The following is a 25415-nucleotide window of genomic DNA, read 5'->3' on the forward strand; positions in this document are numbered from 1 at the left end:
CGATGGTTTCATGTTTCATTCTTCGTTAGGTTGGGAAGTATTGGAAGTTCTGTTGATCATCTTTGCATCTCCCTGTCAATTGTAAAACCTTGTCATGACTCATGATTTACTAAAAACCAGGTGGGGAAAGTAGGAATGGATTCATGCTATCAGTACATGTACCTTGATTTTGTCTTGCAGCTACCCTTTGTCTAGCTCTTCACTTCAGATAAAAACTACATTGATGATGGATCTCCAGATATGGGGCTCCAAATTAACATTCTTGGGGAGAGGGTAGACTTGCAAGATTTGATGGTTGCCATAAACACTTGGTTTTGCAGGAAATCACATCTTAGCTAGCTTGGGAACTTCTGAGTCTGTCTGTAATTACAGTTTGAAGTTCTTATTGTAGGCCATCTTAGTGTGCTGGTGCATGGTTGGAATGAATGATGAGACTTTTTTAGCATATTTAGAGGAAGATCGAATCGTAAATTTATTCAAATCTAAGCTCAGGCCAGTGCGAAAATTTTTTTCAAACAAAAATTCATTTATATCTTGGTGGCTTACGAATATAAATTCATATAGGTTGATCGAGCAAGTCCAGCAACTCGTCCGAATGCTGCTTGATGACCACACTAAACTCCTGCAAGTAAAGATAGTTGGGCGTCCCCAACTATGCCTCTCGGACGTTCAAGTTAGTGAGAGAACTACAGGAAAGAGGAAATCAATACGAATTGTTTGGCTTAAGATGGGGGCTTGAACCGGTGTGGGACGAACAGGCCAAAGAGTTGACATTAGAGGATACAGCAAGCACCAAGCACCAAGCACCAAGAAAGTTCAACAACATAGGATATGAAATTCAAGATGGTGTGATGGACAAAAAGTAAAAACCAAGGGCTTGTTTGGTCTTTGTTTTTTAAAACTGTTCTGGAAAACAGTTTTTTAGAATAGTTTTTTATGTTTTTAGAAAAAAAAAATAGTGTTTGGGAATTGAATTTTGAAAAAACAGCTTTTGTTCTCAAAAAAAAAAAAAAAAAACATGTTTGTTTGAGTTAATAAAAAAGTTTTTTAGAATAAGTAAAACAAAAAACATGTTTAAAAATTATTATTTTTTAATTAATAAAGTGTTTTCTTCTATTAACTTGATATTAAAAATATATAAATAATTTTCATATGCACAATTTATTTAAATTAAAAAAAGTTATTCAATTTTGAAAATTTTGCACTAATTATAATTTTTTTAAACAAATGATGACTTTATCATCATATGTAAGTAAGTATATTAATTTCAATAATTTAAGGAAGAAGAAAGGGTTTGTGGGTGGGGATGTGGTGGTTGGATGAAACTGACATTTGTGGAAACACAAAAAATAGTTAAGAAAACACAAAAAGAGGGAAAAGAAAACACAAAAAAATAATTTATTCTTTGAACATCAAAAAACAATGAAAACATCTTTTTATTGTTCTAAAAAAAATGGTTTTTGAGAACACAGAAAATACAAAAAACAAAAACACGCCCTCTTCCCCAAACAAGCTTTATGTGTTTTTTGTTTTCAAGAACAGAAAACAGTTCTTGAAAATAGGAACCAAATAAGCCCCAACATTTTCATAGTCGGAAAGATTATTGAACCAAAAAAGTTATCGATTAAAGGTTGATGGTTCATTTGTTGAATTGGTGGTCGTACCACCGTCATAAATATATAATTTAATAAATTATATAAAATTAAAATTAATTATAATAATTTAGGGATATAAATATAATTCAAACTTTTAAGAATATTTTATCTTTTATACTTGATATTATCAAATTAAATAATGATAAGTTTAAATATAAATATATTAATATTTTTAATTTTATTTAATAAAATATATATAATATTTAAATGTGAAGGTATATTTAAAAATTGAAGGAAAAATATAATATTTAATTCTATTATGAAAATATTATTTATATATAAAAAAATTACAGATTTTATTGTTTTAATACTTATCATTATAAAAATAAATATTCACATAAATATTTATTTTTATTTAAGGATTTAAATTAATGAAACTTTAAAAGAAAACAAAAACAAAAGCCCTTACATTATTGTTTTTTGTAAAAATTTAAATAACGCTTACAAATAACCTAGTGATAGCTATTTCCTTATTTGTGTGCTACAACTGAGGGTCTCCAAAAAGCCCGCGGCCCGCTTTAGGCCCGGCCCGGCCCGACGGGCTAAAGCCCGACCCAAGCCCGAGCCCGAGCCGGCCCGTAGGCCCGCCTTTAGGCCCATCCCTTTAAAAAAAAAACTACAAAAATAAAAAGTATTAAAAAAAATATTCATTTCAAAATTTTATTCATTTAATGTATAATTACATTTGAAAATGTGGGAAAAGTTTACATCACTACAAAATAAATACATCCCAACTAGGTTGGCACCTATTTATTTTTCAACCACAAAAAATAAAAATAAAAATATAATATACATTTAGTCATTATTTTCTGGCGGTGATGGCGAACTATCATGCATCCATGAAGATCTTAATAATTTTAAAGATTCCATATCGGCAAGCATCTTTGTTTCTCGAATGGAATCGTACATCATTTTATTTGCTATTTCCCAATCTTTCACACATATCCCTGCTTCAATAACATCTGGCGCTAAGTTGCATCGTTTTTTACTAACTACTCTTCCACTTGCACTAAAAGCAGCTTCTAATGCAATTGTACTCACAGGAACTGTTAGTACATCACGAGCAATTATAGAAAGTACAAGATATTTGTGTTGATGTGATTTTCACCATATTAAAATATCAAAATCTTCTTGATCTTCAAATGAAATTATATCAGTATTAAGATATTTATCTAAATCAGATGTATTATTTGGAGAATTATTTGTTGTCTTTTTTCGACTTTTCAACATTTCTAGAGCTCCTTTATAAAAAGATGAGGAGTTTGTAGATGTAGGTGGTAATTTAATAGTATTAATATCATTACCATATTTTTCTTTATAATAGTTATATAAATTATATAATAATGAATTTATTTCATTTTTAATTTCTTCAATTTTTATTTGGTCATTAAAATAAATAATTGTTAACCATTCATTCAAAGCTTCAAATTTCAATCTAGGGTCCACAATTAAAGCAATATAAAAAATTAAAGGTATTTCTCCCCAATATTTTCTAAATTTTTCTATCATTGCAAATATTGTATCATTAAATATTTCAAAACTTAAATATTTTTGAAGTACAATAAAAATATTAGTTATTTGCATAATAATTCGATTTGAAGTTGGATAATATACACCACAAAAAATGTTTGTTGAAGTATCAAAAATTTCAAAAAGATCTCTTAAAAGATCCGCAATATGCCAATCATAATCATTTAATGCATAAATATCTGCTTCATAATCATTGTTAATTAATTGTATTTCATATAATTCGACTACTTTTCTATATTTTGTAATATTTTGTAAAAGTTTATATGTGGAATTCCATCTAATGGTCATGTCCAAATTTATATTTTTTCTTTTCATATTTAACATTTTGCAACAATAAAAAAATAATTCATGTTTTTCTTGAGAACTATTAATACTATATGCAATGCCTCTAATTTTTTCCAATGTACTATCAATATTTTTTAATTCATCCTTTACAATTAAATTTAAAATATGTGCACAACAACGCACATGAAATATTTTAGCATGATCTTCTTTTACTTGTCAATATCGTTTTAGTCTATGTATTGTTGCATCATTATTAGCAGCATTATCTAATGTTATTGTCAATATTTTATCACGAATGTCTAAATCTATAATTTCATCATTTATTAAAGATGCTATATTTTTACCACTATGTGGAGCATTTATTAATTTAAATGAAATTATTTTTTTATTTAATTTCCATTCATTATCAATGTATTGAGCAGTTATACATAAAAAACCAGTGTGAGTTAAAGATGTCCAAATATCAGATGTTAAACAAATATTTCCTTCAAAATTTGCAAAAAAAAATTTTAAATTTCTTTTTGTGTATAAATTTTTTTCATAATATCTCTTTTAACTATATTTCCAAACCAACCTTTAAATTGAGGATTAATACCTCGTTAAATTGTTCCTGCAAAATCATGAGTTTCCATCATGTTGAAAGGTTGTTCTGCTCTTATTATATAATCAATCATTTCTTCACGACAGTTAGATTCATCATAAGAAAATGTTTTTAAATTTCCACTTTCATTTTTACCTAATTGCATATAATTTCTAATATCTACATTATTTTTAGTTTTACAATTTTCATGATGTCTTTTTAAATGACTTATGTCTGCATTTGAGCCACCAGTAAGAAATTTATTACAAATTTTACATTTTGCTTTTATTTCTTTTTTATTATTTTCTAAAATTATTTCTATTCTATCAAAAAAATTTCATATATTTGAAGTAAATTTTTTGTTTGATAATATTTCATCATATGGACTATATGAAAAAGCACTTGTCATATTATAATTATTGATAAAATATTATGCCAAAAATAATAAAATAATAAATATAAAAAAAATGTAAGAAAAAAATAAAGTAGTAGGGGTGAAGTATATTACTCAATTAGAAAACCGATGTAGAAATTCCTAGCAAATTTGAACTCTTGGAGCTACCAATGCTTGTTTTGCACCACCAACAATATTGTATAATTTGAGCGAAAAATAAAAGAATTTGAAATATTGTAGAATGTGAGAGAAATAGAGAGAATTTGATGAAAAAATGAAAAGGAAGAAAATGTATTTATAGGAAGGTTAAAAAAACAATTCAAAATTCAAAATTCAAAATTCAAAATTCAAAATAATTGGTCATGTGACCGTTGAAGGCTTAGCTCCAACGGTCACATGGGCTGGAGCTAGGCTCCAACGGTCACATGATCGTTGGAGCTTTTAATTTTTTTTTTTTAAATAATATATTTTATATATATATATATAACTAACTCAATTAATAAACATAAAAAGAATGTAGTTTAGTTGGTTAGAAACTTAGAGTTTAAACATGAGAGGAGGGGTTCGAATCCTCTCCTTCCCTTCGCTTTTTTGAAAGCATTTTGGCTTAATTCAAAAAGCCCGCCGGCCCGACCCGTCCGCCAGCCCGCGAGCCTAGCATTTTAGCATGGTCCGAGCTGGGCCGTGGGCCTCCTATTTACAGCCCGGCCTGGCCCACCCGTTGGAGACCCCTGGCTACAACCCAAGTTTGATTCCCCACCTTACCCACCTGCCGCTTTTATTTTCTACCCATCCAGATACAAAAATTTCCTCCCATAAATTTTGATGAGCTTCAATGCAAATTAGCAAATTGGCCCATTAGGCCTGTGCATGGTATGGCCCATAGTTTCTGGCCCGCTCGGTTCACATTGACCCGCCCGGTTCAATTCGGTTCATGGTTGGACCGCTGGTTTAGGCAGTTCACATCCGATTGGACCTGCAACAGGGTTGATAATGTGAACCAAACCGGAAACTGGACCGTTCGATTTTAGAAAAACTGGTAAAACGTCAATCCACATGTCAGTAAGAACCCATAAGACGAAATTGCCTAAATAGTTGTAAACTTTCCCTTTTGCTAGGGCATAAATGCCTTTTATAGATGACCCTAACCCTAGTTGTCTAACCTTGATTTGGCTAGTGCGAACTTTTCATGGAGAGTGCGCACATGAACACGTTTAGGTCTTGTACCCAAAATGGACGGGCTAGGCCATGTTCTCAGTGATTCTATTCAACTGAACAACCCCATCCAGATTCATCATCATGTACCCAACTTGGATCAGGGCCTTCAACCCGACCAATCAAGGTATGGCACCACCATATCTCATGTTTGAAACCCTATCATTTAAAAATAAAAAAAAAGTTCATTTGTATCGGATTTTGGAAACACTTCGTCTTCTCCAACATCGTTTGTTTCATTAAATAGAGACTAAGGTCGTTCATCCCGACGGGCAGTATGCTTATGCGTTGACCTTCTCCAAGAGCACCATCTATATATGCATATGATTTCCAGAAGCCATAGCATCAAGAAAACTTGGAAAAGTTACTTGATTCTGCCTCTGATTGTGCTAGCTTTGGACTCCACACATTCCAAAACTTTTTTTTTTCTTTTTTCTTTTGATTACTCTAGACTTTGCAACCACATCGTTTTTAGATAAAAGAAAATTTTATTCCCGAAAATAAAAAGTAAAAAATAAATTGATGCCTTAGTTTATGAAACTATCTTTTATTCACAAAAGTAATAAATAAATATTAATGATAACATAATAAATTTGCATATTTAACTAGACAACTAGTGTTGAAAGTAGTCGCTATCCGTTATGGTCACATTGAGCAATCTCTAATAACGGCCAAAAAAATGAACTAAATATTATTTTTGAGTAAACGAATCAATTGCCATGTTCTCAAGAACATGGACTAGACATCATGTTCTCGAGAACACAGACTAGACGTCGTGTTCTCAAGAACACGAATTAGATGTCACGTTCTTAAGAACATGACTATATAAAATTAAAAAAGGATCATTTCTGTTATAAAAAGTTATTATTCACTTTAATGGAAAATGACTCGTGGACTCCTAACAAATATAAATATGGAAGAACATTTAAGGAAAATACAATAAAAAATTAGTGTGCTTATAAGTGGAAGTGATAATCTCTTATTACATTTTAAAGCACATTTTAGCTGTTGACTTAATTAACATGACCCAGAAAATCCTAAAATGAAACTGAAAAAATTTAATTACCGTGGAAAAAGGATTAAACCATTTGGCTAGTCATTGATTACCCACATCCATAAATTATTTGATTTTTATTATGTTTTACTAAAAGAGGATAAATGACATAATGGAACTTACTGTTATTTCCAATCAACCAAACAGCTTTTCATTTCTCATCCTCTTTTTCCCTAGAAAAAAAAAGCTTCTCTATTCCACTCTCAGATCAAATGACCAGAGACTCTAAGATTTCTGGCAGCCATGATTGTAAGAAGGAAGAGACAGATGAAACCAATAAGAGACAATAATATAGAGGCTAAGGCCTTGTCGCAAAACATCTTCACATTTCCGCAAACAGCCATCCAAGCCGCCTTGTCTTGTCCATAGCGACCCACATACCCAACCGCGGTTGCGGCAGCGCAAGCCGACATGGACAGCACCATCAGTATCTGAAGACAGATCGATATAAGAAAGAAGCATTAATTCATAAATAATTTCCTTTTTCAATTAAAAAAAAAAGGCACAAGACTGGCTTACCAGATCATGGAAATACAAGAAGAAATAATGATTTGATTTTCCTTTGTTGAAAATCGAAACGAAGATCAATGACAGCATAGAGAAGCCGCATACAACTGCGTCTGCACCCACTAGAAACCTGCAAAATAATAATAATAATAATAATAATAATAATAATAATAAAATAAAGTAAAAATATAGCACTGTTTCTCTTTTTGGGATAGGATCATTTACTTGAACGCTGACAAGTAGCTATAACGGACAGTGAAGGAGATGGAGAAGACCTCGACAGTTTCCTTGGCGGTAACCATAACAGCAATGGCCGCCCCTGTAAACGCAAGAGTAAAAAACCTAAGCACCACTTGGGCTATGAAGAAACCCATCTGGGGCGGGCTTGAGGCTTCTCGGCTTACGCCCAGGGCGGAACTCTTCCCATTTGCCACCTCCAGTGACTCCATTGAAAGACCTTGGCAACAAGAGACGAAGCAAACAATTTCAGAGGTGGCTGGTGGCCTCACGGGTTTTGCCACTATACGTATATATATATAAAAAAAAAGCAAGTACGGTGGAGACTGATAAAATGTCCAACTCAAAATCTTAGTAGGCAAAATCTGTAGGGCTAGTAACCTACACATAAATGGAAAATGTGTACTAAAGATGGAAAAGGATTTCGTTTCTCACAGCCTTTTGGCCACCTGACATGGACGTGGTGCCGTGGAGTAATCAACGTGGTTTTCCATTTTGTTTGGTACTATCTGATGGGCCCGGTAATGGACCATGTGGGCCCATCATTAAGCCCACCTAACTCAGTTGACCAGGATCCACTGGATCGGCCCACGAAACTTCCTTTCCACTATGATGGTGGGTAGAACATATTTTTGTTTCGTTCCAAAAATTTCCATGTGTTTGCCAAATCCTTTACGGAGAGAGTACACGGTTTTTGAAAAAAAAAAAAAAAAAAAGAAGAAAAAGACTAGCAAGGGAATTGTGTTTTTACTTTTTATCTCCCTTCAACTAGGACCCACACATTTGAGTTTTAATTTTTTTATTCCAAAAAATAAAAATAAAATAAAACTATTTACTAAAAACGATTTACTTTTACATTTTAGGTTATTTATTTATTTTACTTTTTCATGATTTATTATAATTTTTTTTAAATAAAAAAATCAAAATATTTAACTTTTTCTAAATAGAAAAAGTAATAAATTGATTTTTATTACCTTTAGGAGTTGTTTGGCATGTAAGAATGATGAGTAAGAATAGACACCTCATTTGTACTCTCTCTTATTCCCATGTTTGAATAAATTCTACGAAGATAGGAATGAAATAAAAAATGATACTTATAAGTGAAATTTTAATTTATCACAAGCAGATGGTATTCTAATTCATTCATCGCATAAAAAAAATGTAAAATAGTATAAAATTATTATTTTACCCTCGAATTTCATTCATCAAACCCTAATGCTTCTTTATCCAATAATAAGACTTTTTTTTAGTCTTATTATTTAGTAACAAAAAAACTCTCAAATTTTATTTTTTAAAAATTAAAATTAAAAAAATTTATTTTAAACTATGTAAGGGTATTATTATCAATTTTTTTTTCATTCCCATTCATATTATTACCAAATAGTATAATGAAAACAAATAGTCATTCTAATCTTGAATTCTTGAATTCATCCAAATACTATAAATGGAATCACGAAATTTATTTTCATTTACCAAACACCTCCTTGATATTTAATAAAAATAAAATATTACAAAAACAAAATCAATACTTAATATTATTATACACTATTTAATTTTAGGTAATATTTAAAATTAAAGAAAAAACAAACAAACAAACATCACCTAATTCGGTGACTAATGTTGGTCTTAAATTCAAAGGGAGGAAAATAGAATACCATGAGCGGCGCCGACATTGAATTTAATCAGGGCATCACAAGTAATAAAGATAGCAATATAAAGTAGTAAACCAAATTAAATGACTGAAATTGATTAAGTAAAATTATTTGTTTCCCATTTTGACACTATTTATGGAATACAGCCTCATCTCCTTCTGCTCATCAGCTTGGTCTTTGGTGATAATAATGAGGATTTATCGGAGGGGCATATTTGTAATAAATTTTAATGGCTAACCATTTTGGTTATAGTAAAGAGGATTTGTTGCTGGTGCGCATTGCGCATTGCGCATTTATGATGAGAGCTGAATAAATATTTGGTTGCTTGATGAGGTTCGTATGGTCTTTTGAACGCCTTAAATATCTTGTATATAGCCGGGAAAAGAAATGTTATTAAGGTTATGTTTGGTTCTCCAAAACAAAGAAAAAAAAATACTTAAAAAATGAGTTTCTTTTTGTTCGGTTTTATTATAAAAATATATATAAAAAATTAAATATAATTAAAATTAATTAAAAATTTATGTATTTTAAAATCATTTAATTTTTACATAATCAAGAAAAATAAGTAATACGGGTTTGAAGAAACATATAAAAATAATTTATTAGTTTTGAATCTAATTTTTATTTTATTTTATTTTATTTTTACTTTTCATTCTTATTTTCTTTTCAATCCATTTTCTCTCAAATTTTTTGAAACCAAATATAGTTTAAGTATTTAAGTAGTTAATTTGTTTTTATTAATTTTAATGTCTACAAAATTAATTATTATTATTTTTTCTTATTTTAATTTAAAAGAATGTAATTAAAAATATTTTCAAATATTACAAAGTATCAAAATTTATTATTATAATAAGATTTTTATAATGATTAATTATGTAATTAGTTGGACAATCATATTGGGATAATTAGAATTTCTATAGAAAAAATTTAAATCAAACTTTTAATTTAATTATTTCCTTTTTGACTATTAAGAAAGGAATTGATTTTATTATTAATCGAATAAACATATACTTTCTATAAGAAACAACATAAACATAGTGGTTGTTTAGTGAATTGTATAATGTTTATTCTAAGGATTTTTTATAAGAGTACAATAATTTTAAAAAATAATTCTTAAATTTGATAGAGATTATAGGGAAAGTTTCTAACCGTAGTTTGTATATTACATTTCTAGCTATAGAAAATGTTCATTTTATAGTAATTTTAAAAAGCATTTCTATTAAGTGAGTTAGTGTGTTTGATAGTGATTTTAGAAAGTGTTTCTAATCTTTTTTATACTTGAAAGATAAAAAATTTTAAGTGTTAAAAAGACTAAAAATACTTCTTAAAATCATTATCAAACACACTAGAAAATGTGTTTGAGAATGATTATAAAAAATATTTCTAATATTTTTAATACTTAAATAATAAAAAAATTTAAGTATTAGTGTAAACCCCAAAATTTGTCCAAAATTAATTTTTACATTAATTTTGAGTCCAATTTTGTCCTTAAATTTTAAATCCCAAATACATATGATTTTTTTTAGCCCACTCCCCATTTAATTATTAGTTTTTATTATTTTATATATTATTTATTACTATTACTTTTATTTTATTATTATTATATTATATTATATCATATTTTTATTTCTTTTTCTTTTTCTTTTCTCTCTTCTCTCTCATTTCTCTTCTTACATTCTCCACCCATTTTCTCTCTACCCTCACCAACCCCTCATTCCCCCCACGTGAGTTCTTTTTTTTTTTTTTATTATTATTATTATTATTATTATTATTATTATTTATTATTATTATTTTGTCCAACTCACTCTCCTTTCTTCCATTTGGCCGTCCTCCTCGCCCCCTTTTTTTTCCTTCCCATTATCTCATTTCCCAAGAACAGTCGACCCCTATTTTTTTTTTTTTGTTTTCCCCTCTTCTCTCTCCATTCTTCCTCTAGATCCTCCCACACATAGCCACCTATTCCAAAAAAAACCGCCCGGGCCCCTCATTCTTCACTTCATTTTTTTTATTTTTCTGCTTGATTAAAGCATATTGACATTTCTGTAATAAAGGCTGGTGGTACCCCTGATTATTACCCTTTGGTTGTTATTACCCTTTGTTTGTTTTTTTTTTTTTTTTTTTATCTGAGCTGAGAGTCGGTTACGGTTTGTTACTTTAGCTCCCATATAAAAACTAGCCTCTTTGGCTTTATTCTAAAGTAATGCAGAGAATAAAAAGAATCAGAGCATTCACTCTGTTTTCTCTCTCTTTCCTTTCTTTTTGTTTAAACTAGTAATATGGTATCAGAGCAATTCCTTCTGTTCATTCTCTGATATTTTTTTTGATGACTTGGGGTAATCAACCAAATCAACGCGCTGTGATTGGATCATCTAAAGTGTCAACAATGGAGGATGTGAGTAGCCCTTTTTTTCTTCACAATGGTGATCATCCTGGACTCATCTTTGTCTCACACAACTTAACTGGGAGCAATTACAACACATGGAGTAGAGTTATGGCCATGGCATTAACAATGAAAAACAAGATCGGTTTCATTGATGGAACCATTTCTCGTGCAGCTCAAACCAATCTCCTCTTTAACGCTTGGAATCGCTGCAATAGCATGGTGACCTCGTGGATTATCAACTCTGTTTCAAAGGATATTGTAGATAGCTTGATGTATATTGCTATAGCAGCCAAGATCTGGATCGATCTGCTGGATCGTTTTCGACACAGCAATGCTCCTCGGGGTTTTCAGCTCAAGAAACATCTTACAATGCTTTAGCAAGGATCTCTTGACATTAACACTTATTACACCAGATTCAAGGTTCTTTGGGAAAAACTCAAGAATTTTCAGCCATTACCGGCTTGTCATTGTGGAGGTTTACAAGCGTGGTTAGAATATCAGCAGTAAGAGAATGTGGTTCAGCTTTTAATCGTCTTAAATGATTCTTATGCCCAGACAAGGGGTCAAATTTTAATGATGGAGCCTCTTCCACATCTGTCAAAGGTTTTTGCATTGGTTATCCAATAAGAACGACAACGATCTATCAACAATGGAATTTCATCTTTGTCGGAGCCTCTTCATCTGGGTAATACAGGTTCTGCTTCGGTTAATGCTCATATTGGGAATTCAGCTTCTAAGGGAAAACGTGAGCGACCTCAGTGTAGCCATTGTGGATTGTAGGGTCATACCATTGATCGCTATTACAAATTGCATGGATACCCACCTGGGTACAAGCCCATATTCAGGACTCAATTGGGCCAGGCCCAAGCTAATCAGGCCATTTTTGTTGTGTCTGAGGATTTAGGAACCACAAATATGATGCTCAACAGTCTCTCCCCTAGCCAGTGCCAGCAACTAATTACCTTTTTGAGTTCACAACTACAACATAGCTCACCTACAATTGTGGAATCGCAACAACATGATGGTCCCTCAGTTTCTAGTTTCAGTGGTAAATTGACTTTCTCTTCTTCTTATAATTCATTCCCTCATAATTCATGGATTTTGGATACTGGGGCAACACACCATGTATGTTGCTCCCTTAATTTGTTCAATAATTTTTTCCTGTCCTTCAATTCAAGCGTTACTCTTCCCACTAGTGAATATATTACTATTACTCGTATAGGATTAGTCGAGTTATTTAACCATTTCACTCTTGAAAATGTCCTGTATGTTCCACAATTTCGATTCAACCTCATTTTGATTAGTGCTCTCACTCAATCTCATTGTTGCTTTGTCAAATTTGAGTTTGAATCTTGTTTCATTCAAGACCGTATGCAGAGGCAAATGATTGGGATAGGTAGGCGCGATGGGAATCTCTATGTTTTGGATCCAGCCAATCTTTTTCCCACACTTGCTCACACCTCAGGTCTTTGTAATAATGTTTCTAAGACTAATCATGAAATTTGGCATACTCATTTAAGCCACCCTTCCTATGTAAGACTTAATATGTTGAAAAATATATTGAATTTCAAGCATATTGTTGATCATTCACCTCATTGTTCTATTTGTCATTTGGCTAAACAAAAATGGTTGCCTATTCCCATTTCCAATTTTGTTTCACAATGTCCCTTTGATTTGTTGCATATGTCTACATATAGGGTGCTTTTCATTTACCAACACATGATGGTTTTCAATATATCCTGACAATTGTGGATGATTATTCTCGCTTTACTTGGGTGTACTTGTTAAAATCAAAATCTGATGTCAATAGTATTTTTCCTGCCCTTTGTACTCTCATTCACACACAATTTGGGCCCAACATTAAATCAGTTCGTAGTAATAACGCACCCGAACTTGCTTTTTCAGATTACTTTTGTAAAAAGGGGATTTTGCCATTCCACTCATGTGTTGACACTCCTTAACAAAATTCTGTGGTAGAGCATAAGCATCAACACCTTTTGAATGTGGCCCGAGCATTACTGTTTCAATCCAATATTCCTCTAGTTTACTAGGGTGATTGCATTTTAACATCTACTTATCTCATAAATAGAATTCCATCTCCCATTCTTTCTAATAAAACCCCATTTGAAATTTTGTACAATAGAGTCCCCTCATATAGTCATCTCCATGTCTTTGGATGTCTATGTTATGGTTCTACACTAGCACGTCATCGTACCAAACTCTCACCTAGAGCCATTCATTCAGTATTTCTTGGGTACCCATCGGGTTACAAAGGTTATAAATTGTTGAATCTTCCCATTAATGTCATATATATTACTCGGGATGTTATCTTTCATGAAACATCATTTTCTTTTCAATCCAACGGTTTGTCTTCCATTTTTTTTTTTTTCTGACAGTGTCCTTCCATCATCCCATTCCAGTACATTTCGTTCACATTTTCCTTCTTTTATTGATTCTAATCCAACCACTTCCACTAAGTCCCATGTTTCTTCTACTTCTCGGCCAACTCGTGTAACTAGACCACCAACTTATCTTCAAGACTACCACTATTATTCCGCCACACTTGCTTCCACAGCTACCTTATATCCACTCTCTAGTGTTCTTGGTTATGACAAACTTCCCCCTTCACATCAGGCTCTTGTCCATGCCATTTCTTCTCATGTTGAGCCAACTTCTTACACTCAAGCTGCTATGATTCCAGAATGGTAGGAGGCTATGAGAGCTGAACTCCATGCTCTTTAGGAGAATGGTACTTGGTCCTTAACAACTTTGCCTCATGGAAAATGGGCTGTGGGATGTAAATGGGTGTACAAGCTCAAGCTTCGAGCTGATGGGTCTCTTGAGTGGCATAAAGCTCGACTAGTTGCCAAAGGGTACACTCAACAAGAAGGTGTGGATTACATTGATACTTTCTCACCTGTTGTAAAATTGGTAATTGTTAAGCTTTTATTGGCTTTAGCTGCTATCCACAGCTGGTTTCTCGTTCAATTAGAAGTCAATAATGCTTTCTTTCACGGTGATTTAACTGAAGAAGTTTATATGAGCTTGCCTCAAGGGTATTCACATGAGGATGAGACACTACCATCTAACAATGTTTGCAAATTACACAAATCAATTTATGGCTTAAAGAAAGCTTCAAGGCAATGGTTTGTTAAATTTTCTGGTGTTTTATTGGACAAAGGATTTACTCAACCAACCTCAGATCATTCATTGTTTACCAAGCATAGTGGTTAGTCATTCCTTGCATTGCTAGTGTATGTTGATGACATTGTCATTGCCGGCAATGATTATAGAACTATTGAAAAGCTAAAAACCTTCCTTGACAATCAATTTAAGCCGAAGGATCTCGAAAAACTCAAATACTTTCTCGGTCTTGAAGTTGCCAGGTCACGAAAGGGTATCTCTGTTAGCCAAAGACACAATGCACTTCAATTATTATCAGATTCTGGTTTTTTAGGTTGCAAACCTGCAAGCACGCCCATGGAGGCTAACATTAATATATCACAAGATGATAGAAAGTTATTGGAGAACCCCAACTTGTATAGACGTCTAATTGGCAAGCTCTTATATCTTACAATCACACGACCAAATTTGGCTTACTCAGTGAATCGTCTCACTCAATACTTGGCCAGCCCTATATCAACTCATCTGTAAGGAGTTCATCGAATTCTACAATATATCAAGGGTACAGTAGGGCAAGGTCTTTACCTTTATGCTACATCATCAATTCATCTTAAGGCTTCTGCTGATTCGGATTGGGGAGCTTGCAAAGATATGAGGAGATCCATTAGTGGTTTTTGTGTCTTCCTTGGGGACTCCTTAATCTCATGGAAATCTAAGAAACAGGGCATTGTTTCTCGATCTTCAGCTAAGGTAGGATATCGAGCAATGGCCAACGTGACTTGTGAGCTGATTTGATTGACTACTCTTCTTCGTGATTTTAGTATTCAAAGCAAAGAACCTATTACACTGTTTTGTGACAATGAAGCGACTCTTCATATTGCGGCTAATCCTGTTTTCCACGAAAGGACGAAGCACATTGAAATCGATCATCATCTTATCCAAGAGAAGATACAAGTAGGTTGTCTCAAAACAATGCACGTGTCCTCACAGCATCAGCTTGTCGACCTTTTCATCAAGGCTCTATTTCCAGCACAGTTCAAATATCTCCCCAGCAAGATGGGAATTCATAATCTTCATTCTCCATCTTGAGGGGGAGTATTAAAGCATATTGTCATTTTTGTAATAAAGGCTGGTAGTACCCTTGATTATTACCCTTTCTTTGTTTTTTTTTTTTTTTTTATCTGAGTTGAGAGTCAGTTACGGTTTGTTACTCTAGCTCCCTTATAAAAACTAGCATATTTGGCTTTATTCTAAAGTAATGCAAAGAATAAAAAGAATCAGAGCATTCACTCTATTTTCTCTCTCTTTCCTTTCTTTCTGGTTAAAACAATAATATGCTTCTCTTTAGGAACTCTCATCGGGGCAGCATATTTTTTTTCTCCATTTTTCTTCCTCTCCCCCCATTTTCTCCATTTTGCTCCACACAGCCGACTGGGGACCAGCTTCAATTTTTTTTTCTTCCCCATTTTTTTTCTAGGTTTTTTTTCCCTTCGAACACCCACTGTCACTTTCCTTTCTTCACTCTACATTCTCTCCCTCTTTTCTAGCCTTCCTTCACGACTCTAGCAAAGACGCCAACCTTCATATTTTTTTTTTAGCTTCCATTTTTCTTCTCCCTACAGTCCTTCCCACACACTGCCACTCACCACTCGCACTTATTATTATTATTATTATTATTATTATTATTATTGTTATTATTGTTATTGTTGTTATTATTATTAGGAATTTGAGGGTAATCCAAACTATGGTAATCACCCCAGAGGGGGGAGGGGGGGGGGATAAATAGGGTGATGGTCTTTTTTTCACAAATTTAAACTATGCAAAAATAAGAGATAATTATATGCAAGTATATAATAAGCAATATAAAGACAATTGCATATAAATTAAAGAGTATGGAAGAGAGAAAGCAAACACAAGGGTTTATAGTGGTTCGACACAACCCGGCCTACATCCACTCTCCTCTAGCTTCAATCCCGAGCTTGAGGTTCTACTAATCCAAGGCTTCCAAACCAAGCCTTCAAGCAATACAATTGGATTATGGTTCCAATTCACCTTCTTGGACTTTTGGCTCCAAGCACCTTTTACATTTCTCAAGAGATATCCCTCTCTTGAACAACCCCTCAAGTGATACCTCACACTTGAGAAACTTCTTTTCAAAGGTTTACAAATAAAATGATCTCTCAAAAAAATCCTAGCACAAGAACTATAAGCTCAAATGATACAAGAGAAATTAAGATTGAATGGTGCACTAAAGATATGCAAGTTTTGGAATAATGGTGCATTAAAAAATACTCTTCCAAGGTTCAAATATAATCAAGAAAGATTTGGGAAGGTTTAGCTTGTGAAACAATGAAGTTTGGAGCCTTTTTATAGAAGAAAAAAGTCATACTAGCCGTTGGGGGTTCGACCGGTCGAGCTAGGAGTCGACCGATTGACTAGTCGTTAGGAAAAGTAACCGTTGGGCCTCAACCGGACCTCAACCGATTGAGGTTCAACCTTGATCGAGAAGAGAAGGCCACTAGGAGAGAGAGAAACTTTTTGGCCTCCCTCAACTGGCCCTCGACCAGACGAACACAATCGGTTGAACCGGTTGAGCCATTTTTTTGGCTCAACACTCAACCTTTTTCAACTTAAAACCTTTTAACACAAGTTTGAAAATCATTTAACATAAGGTTTTAGTTGAAAACATGAAATCATCCAATTCTTAAGATATTTAAAACAATATTACTCTTGGATGATTTTGGTGCATAAATAAAGAATGAAATGCATGAAAGTCCTAGTGCACCAACAACCTTACAAAGAAATCTTAAGAAGCTTTGGTCTTGAAAAACTCTTCTCTTTGAGGTGGTCTTCTTCTTCATGATTTATCCTTGGCTTGATTTGTCTTTGGATTGCCACTTTGGAAGTCGTCTTGCCTAATCACACTTGAAATATGATCATTAGTTCTAAACCTTGTTTTGTTATCATCAAAATCAAGATTAACCAAACCTTGGTTTCACAATTATTATTGTCGTTATTATCACTATATGTTTGTTTGTGAACCTTATGTTTAGGCTTTGTTAATTAATATGAAATTTAGTTTAATTTATTGTTGGTAAATTAATATGAAATTTGAGATAATTTATTGTTGATAAAGTAATTTAGAATTGGCTAATTTGGGTTAGATTAATTGATAATTTATATGGCTGTACTCCTTTTAATTATTTAATTCGAATATGATATAATATTGTGGTATATTTTGGATATGGGTTTGCATATTAAATTAAGTTGATTTCGATTGTGGATTTAGGTTTGCATATAAAATTGAGTTTGGATTATGAGATTTATTTTAATTTATCATGTTTTGGGTTTGATTAATTGAGCTTATATTTTGGCTATTAATTTGAAATTTTTATATTAGGGTTTATGACATGTGAGATATTTTTGTTGGGTTATATTTGTTAATTTGAGCCCAATTTTAGTTGCTGAAATTTATTGGACTAATTTGAAACTTGAATAATTATTTTAGACTCTATATATTTTTGGATATTTATATTTGTGCTATTTTTATTTTTGTATGAGCCCATTCTGCAATTTTGTTGGCTGAGTATGAATTTATGACACATGAAGCTTAATGTAAGTTTATTTGGATACATATTTTATTTCCCATTTGGTTTTATTTTTATTAGTTCTTGTAAATATTCGTTTGTATATATTTATTGAGTGTGTACAAAATTGAACATCGAACAAACTAGAAATTTTGTTTAAATGAGAGGAGGAATTTAGTAAATGTGTTTTGATAAACCAATAATTTTAAAATATTATTTTTACTAAAAGAAAGTTTTTTTTATTTATTTATAAAAATTCAGAAAAATGCATTTTGAAAAATTCAAAAGAATTGTTTTTAATATAATTCGAAATATAAATTTTTAATAAAATTGTCCAAAAATATTTTTTTTAAATGAATTTTTTTCCTCAATTAAAATTTCTTTTGCAAATAAAGTTGTGTCGTTTTAAATAATTTGTAAAAATTATTTTTTTAAATGAAAATGAATCAAAATATTTTTGTAAATAAAATTGTAAAAATTCATTATTTTATAAAAAAAAAAGCAAGTAAAATAATTTTTGTTGCCAAATTAAAATTTTGCAATAAATTTTTTTGATACAATGAGTACAAATAACTTTTTTTAAAAAAATTAAATATAAATAAAATTGAATCAAATCATTAATTGAAAATAAATTGATTTTTTTTTTGTAAATAAATAAATTAAAATCATTAATTCAAAATCATTCTTTATAAAATCCTTTGAAATTTCTTGAAAACTATTTTTTTAATATTTTTTTTACTTCAATAAATCATTTTGCATAATTCCTCGTGATTTATTTTGTATATTCTTGTAATTAGATTCCATCATTATTTTTATGTATATTAATTTTCACCATGTGTACATTGATTATTTTTCTTGGTATCCATAATTAATTAATTAATTACCACACTACGGCTCACCACCATACATTCCCAATAAGTAACTTGACCCGTACCCAAATTCGGTTTTTCACACACCTATTTTTTTCTTCAAGAGTCACACTTAGGGTTTTTTTTTTTCTTTATTTTGTTTTTTCCTTAAAAAATAAAACAAAAATAAGTGGCGACTCCAAGTCTTTTCAAAAAATCAAATTTTCGCCAAATAAATAAAAAAAAATGAGTTTCGCCATCAAGTGGAAACACATTGAGCAAATGGCGGGGTCCACAATTATAAATATTAAAAATGCTTCTTATAATCACTATCAAACGGACTCTTATTTTGAAGTATTAAAAAAAAACTAAGAACACTTTATAAAATAACTGTTTAACAAGCTCAAAGTTTTTCAACTCCTCAATTTCCATAAATGATGGAGGACGAAAGGGGGGACTTTCTGAAGAATCCTTCTCCCTACCCAAAGCCTTCAACCACAAACATTGGCCAAATGTCTCATATCCATCATAATCATCTAATGCATCCCAAGCTTGTGTGAACAATGCGATTGCAATTAGCAGGATGATATTCCTTTTCATTTTTTTGTTATTGAATTTTCTAAAGAAATTCAGACTTGTAGATATTTCAAGCTTGACCTATACACCTTTTCCACAAAAGTATTTTGATAATGTTTCTATTATTAGTATTTTTAGTGAAAATATTTTCTTTAGAAGTATGTTTGAAAAAACTAACCATCAAATATTTCTTAAAAAAGCATTACAATTGATGTTTTGATTTTTGTCTCACATCTTATTCTTCTTCAAAAACACCTTTTAAATTAGAAGTACTTTTTAGAAACATTGTCAAAAGAAAGATTAATTGGTTACTAGATTTGAATTCATCTCTAATCATGAATGCTTAATTTCATGTTCATTGTTAGATGTAGTCGCTGATTATGATGACTTTACGAAGATTTCCTATTTTAGTGATCGAGTAGTAGAGATTCATAACAAAACTATAACATGAAGGTATTAGTAGTCTCCCATGGTGGCTTTGAATCCCAAGGAATCTTCCTTATATATACCCTTATATTTGTACTTGTATTATATTTTTGAGTCAAGCTCTACTCTCTGAAAACATTAATCAAAATGAAATAACACAGACTTTATATGACTATATATATATATATTAACATGTTTATAAATTTTGTTGGATTCTATCGTAATCTTGTGATGCCAGGACTTATAGTAGTGATAAGGCTGCAAACCAAGATGTGCACCCCGTAGCTACTACTCTACCAAAACTACAAGGCCTTTTATTACTCTTTCGGGAAGCCAATTCCAATGGAGGGTATGATTATCCAGTGACCCCTATAAGAATTGCACCTTTGTCTTTAATTTTTTTCAGTTCTTGGTGCAAGACTGCAGAGTGCAGGTAGACTGATCAGTTGAATTTGTGGATTCTAAGACAGGGAGAGAGCTCGTACATCCATTGTACTTACCCGTCAATTAATTATATTTGAATTTTTATTTTTTAAATCAAATGTAAGAAAATAATTTTTTAAATATTTTTTTATTCAATACATTTCTATAATCAAACATAATATTTGAAACTTCATTCGTTTTTAATAAATCTAAAAATTAAGAGTTTGTTTATGAACTATTTTTTAGAATAATTTTGTATTCTCTAGAATAAAAAACATATTTGATAATTAAAAATTGTTTTTTGTTTTTTATTTTTTTCTAAGGATTATTTTAAAAAATAATTTTATATATATATATATATATATTTTAAACGGATTTTTTATTTATAAAAATTAAAAAATATTTTTTAAAAACCGTTTTTAAAAATAATTATTAAAGAAGTAATTATTTAAACTTTGCAAGCCTACTATAACCACTACTAGCTAGTTGCCTCACGGTAGACTACGTGGTTAAGGCCTGATGGGTGATATTTTTTAGAAGCCACCTTTCTCTAGCCACTAGATGGCAAGTGGTTATCCAATAAAAGAAAAATATTATAATATTTTATCTAAAATTGCAATAGTTATCTCATTAAAAACCTTATCCTAAAATTTAATAGGACAAAATTTGGACAAAAAAAAAGGTATAAGGCATTGGCATTTTCATCATCTTTGTTGCGAGGTATTTATTTCAACGCATTCGAATATTGTATATTAAGTGTCACAATTTAGTAATTAGTTGTGTGTACTTTTATGAACAGATGATCAATTAAGTTATCACTTCATCACATCTGTTAAATATTGATATTATTGCTCTTTTATATCTCATGAGTATAAAAGAAGTTAAAAAGAGATATATTTAGGAAGTATTTGATAAAATTTAATACTTAATTATTTAAGTTGATTTTAATTTAAATCATACTTAACTTGTTGATTTAAAATATATTACTTAATTCTTACTTTTAAGTATTAAGGTTGTTTAATAAAATTAATTTAAAATTTATTTTGAATTATTAAATTGACATATTTATTCTCATAAATCATAATTAGGGAAAAGGAAGTTAAGTAATATTAGAGGTTGTGGAATAGTAAAAGAGATCACGAAGGTAACTAAAATAAATGAGGATAAAAAAATAAAATGAAAATATAGATTTAATAATAAGTTAATTCTTTTTATTTATTACTTAAAGTTATTTTTTACTTTAAATCATACAATTAAGTTATTTTACAAAAAAATACTTAATTTACTTAACGACTTAAATTAAGTTATTAAGTCACGAAGTTGGTTTACCAAATGCTCACTTAGTTTTATCACTATTATTGGTTTTGAAAAAACTAGTTCATTTTTTACATTAACCTTATCTTTTCAAAAGACGAGATTTACATCAAATCCAAATATTTGTAATTTTAGAATTATTTTTAGTAATTTTTTTTAAAAATATTATAAAAATTTACACTACTCTTGAAAAAAAACCTTACATCGGTGGATCAAATTGTTTCTTATATAAGACAAGCTCTTATCATCCATCATAATCATAATTTATTGAGAGAGTATTTTAAACTACACAAGCTCTTATCATCCAAAATTGAACTGAAATGATCGATTTATGTATGTGGCTATAGTTTTATTATTATTAAATCAGGTTAAATTTGAGTATTACCTTGTTATATTCCTTTATATAATTAAAATAAAAGAAATACTTTTATTTCTTAAAAGAACTTCTTAACTATTTTTTGAAATGAAAATAAATATAAAGTCATTTTCTTAAAGCATTTTTTTTTTTTAAAAACCAAAAATAGTTTTTTTATTTTAAATTATCTTCATTGCTAAATTTTGCACTTTTTTTTTCCACAATAAATGGATAGCTGACTACCAAATATCACAAATCTACAATATGGAGGCTTAAACCGTTGATATCTAACGATGCGACATTAGACTAGTTAATAATTTTGTTATCATAATTATTTAGATAATAATAAATTTGAAAATAATAGAAGTAAAATAAACTAATACTTTTAAAATTATAAAATAACATGTATTAAATATAAAAATAAAATAAAATGATGTAATTTTCTTTTCATTTTTAATATATATCTTCATATTTATATTTATTCCTTCTTTAATTTCAAGAAAATATTAAACATAAAAAATAATATTATTGATTTTAAATTTTCTTATACATATTTTAGATTTTTTATAATTATTTTTAATATTAACAACATATAAATTATATACTTATAATATTTCAATTATCCATTCAATTATTAAATCATGAATTAATAATTTTTTTATTTAATAATCGAAATTTTAAGTCTACCCTAGACTTTGTAGTTACATGCCATAATATTTTTAATATTTTCATAGTATTTTAATAATATCTAATTAAAATAATATTAGTTTTAAAAATTCGGGCCAATTGACTCGCACTTTGCCCAAGACGTCCACATGCTAGTTAGTACAGCTAAAGGGTTGCCATATTTCCATAATAATAATAATAATAATAATATAATTTTCAAGTTACCTATCTCCTTAATGAAGCTTCTTTGGAGTCCTCTCTTTCTCCCTATGCTATAATGAGAGGCTCATTTTTGCTTCTCCACGTAGTCTTTGACTCTTTGTCACCCATTTGGTAGCTGGCCTCTTGACTCAAAGACAGAGAAATACGCCTTATGGGTAGGCCTTGCACCATGTGCGCACCACGGGCAAGCCAAATAGGCATCGCATGTGCACCAGACAGGCACCGCGAGCGCACCAGACAAACACCATGTGCACACCAGGCAGACATCGCGCTCGCACTAGGCATATGTTGGCTATGGAGCTGGTGCAAATGGAGGCCGAGGTTCATTTGGGAATTTAATTTATGATTATTTAAATATTCTATTATGTCTCCTCAAGCATATATGATGTTTCCTCCAGACATTATGAAAATGACCCGTATTGCTCTTTAAGGGGGTAGGTGACTCGAAGGGGCACCATGAGAAGGCCTTGACCGCACCAAGGGGGCACCATGGCACGACCTTGGGCGTGCCTAGGATACACAGATGACACTTAAGCACGCACACATGGGCTCCACGACATGTGTGGCGTGCACCTTGTGGTTGTAACGGCACAGGGCTTGGTGCGGCCTATTTTCTGCCCATGCAGGCACAAGGGCATCTAAGCCTTATGCAAGGGAGCCAACTGAAGAAGCCATGGGCGCAATGCCATGGCCTAATGGGGCATTAGACAAGCAGTTGACTCGTGCCTGATGCCTACACACAGCACATGGGCGCAATGCCCTGTGCACCAAGAGGGAAAAGTCATGGGCACAATGTCATGACTCATTGCTATGGAGCTTGACCTGATAATGGGAACACTAGCAACATGCTCAGGCCATGGGCACCTTGACATGGCATGGGCTGACACGTCAGTATGGGGAAGATACACTGATGCACTAGGCACCTAATCGGCTAGGTGGTGCATGCAGTTGATCAAGAGGGTAGCTAGTAAGTGCAGTTGGCTAGTGATAGCTAGCTAGGGCAGCAATTGATTGAGTCAGCAGTTAACTACAATGGACAGGCAGATGACTAAGGACTGATGACTGATGCAAGGAGACGCCTTGGGCTGAAGGAGTGTCACCAGCTAGGTAGTTCCATGAGCAGCTCACTAGTTGGGTGGTTATGCAAGCAGTTGTGGGTGGTTGTGGCCAGTTGCATAACCACCAAATTGACTCCATGTTTTGAATTTTGAAATTCAAATGTAAACTACAGGTTGGGTCTTTTAAAAGGGCCTCCTGCATCCTTGAGACAGGCATGAGAGATGGGGATGGTTCTCTGAATGCTTAAGGGTGTGAGCATTGTACTCTGATTCAGGGAAACAATTTTGTACCTTGTAGTGAGTGAAATAATACAAGTTGGGAAGGATTCCCGTAATTGTGATTGTTGTCTATTACTCTGTTTCTCTAAAGATTGGGAAAGAAGGTTAGCTAAGGAAGGGTCCTTAGCACCGCACACTTTAAAAAAATTGACTAAGATTCAAGGGGTGTGACAGTAGCCATACTTCCGATAGGGATTAATAACAAAGATGATTGGAGTCTCTCTTCTTAATTTCTTGAATAATAAAATGAGTAACAAATACGCTTCCATACGAGCGCCATGGCATACCATCCCCATCCTCGTCCTCGGATGAGCTATGGGATGGGGATGCTGTCAGACAACTTCTCATCCATATCATCCATTCCGAGTTTTTTACCATTTTAATTTCTAAAACCCTGTCTCGGCATTGAAGTCTGCTTAGCGTCAACAACAACTCTTTCATCTCACAGTTTCCATTCTTACAAGCAAAAAGGGTGAACGTGACTTGGCCGCGTTATAGCTTATTATAATGAGAGAAGGGAAAACACGGTGGATAGGTAACCGAGCTAGGCGGAGCGTGAACCACGTTGTGTTGTCAGATTTGTATTCACTTGCAAGAGCGAGCGTCCAACATGCATTTGCTAGGCAGCTCTTCCTTCTTCTACTACAATCAGCTCCTATTACTTCTCATTTCTCTGCATTTGCGAACACCATCCTCAAAGGATCACCTAAATTTATATTTAGTACAGTTGCTGGCATCAATTGGTAATATAATAAAGGTATTTAGTTCTTAAGAAATGTATGTTTTCACTAATAATTTTTGTCGGTAAGGATTGATAGTTGGGGAGTTCTGGACTGGCAATAAGAAGACTCCATGCATTCTGAACTCCAAATGGAAACAAATAGATGTTTCAAGCAACAGCCCAGCCACTCAGCCAGTATATCAAAAGTACCAAGGAAGAAGGAAAGCAAACCTGTTATTAAGCCAAGCATATACAGAAGGCTAAAGTAGTGAAGTTTGTCAGGTATGAGACTCAATAAAGGTATTGGAGCTTGCAGCGGTAATTT

The 25415-nt window shown here is 31.9% G+C and overlaps 1 protein-coding gene across 1 annotated transcript; it reads right to left on the reverse strand.

Moving 5' to 3' along the window:
- Positions 1-6762: 6762 nt before the first annotated feature.
- On the reverse strand, positions 6763-7754 carry LOC100248101 (UPF0497 membrane protein 7). The gene is made up of 3 exons (NM_001397738.1): positions 7446-7754; positions 7233-7350; positions 6763-7144 (listed from the first exon to the last, which is right to left on the reverse strand). The coding sequence occupies exons 1-3, from the start codon at positions 7667-7669 to the stop codon at positions 6917-6919; spliced, it is 570 nt and encodes a 189-aa protein (NP_001384667.1). The 5' UTR covers positions 7670-7754; the 3' UTR covers positions 6763-6916.
- Positions 7755-25415: the final 17661 nt, after the last annotated feature.

This window comes from Vitis vinifera, chromosome 14 (assembly GCF_030704535.1).
Source record: "Vitis vinifera cultivar Pinot Noir 40024 chromosome 14, ASM3070453v1".
NCBI lineage: Eukaryota > Viridiplantae > Streptophyta > Magnoliopsida > Vitales > Vitaceae > Vitis > Vitis vinifera.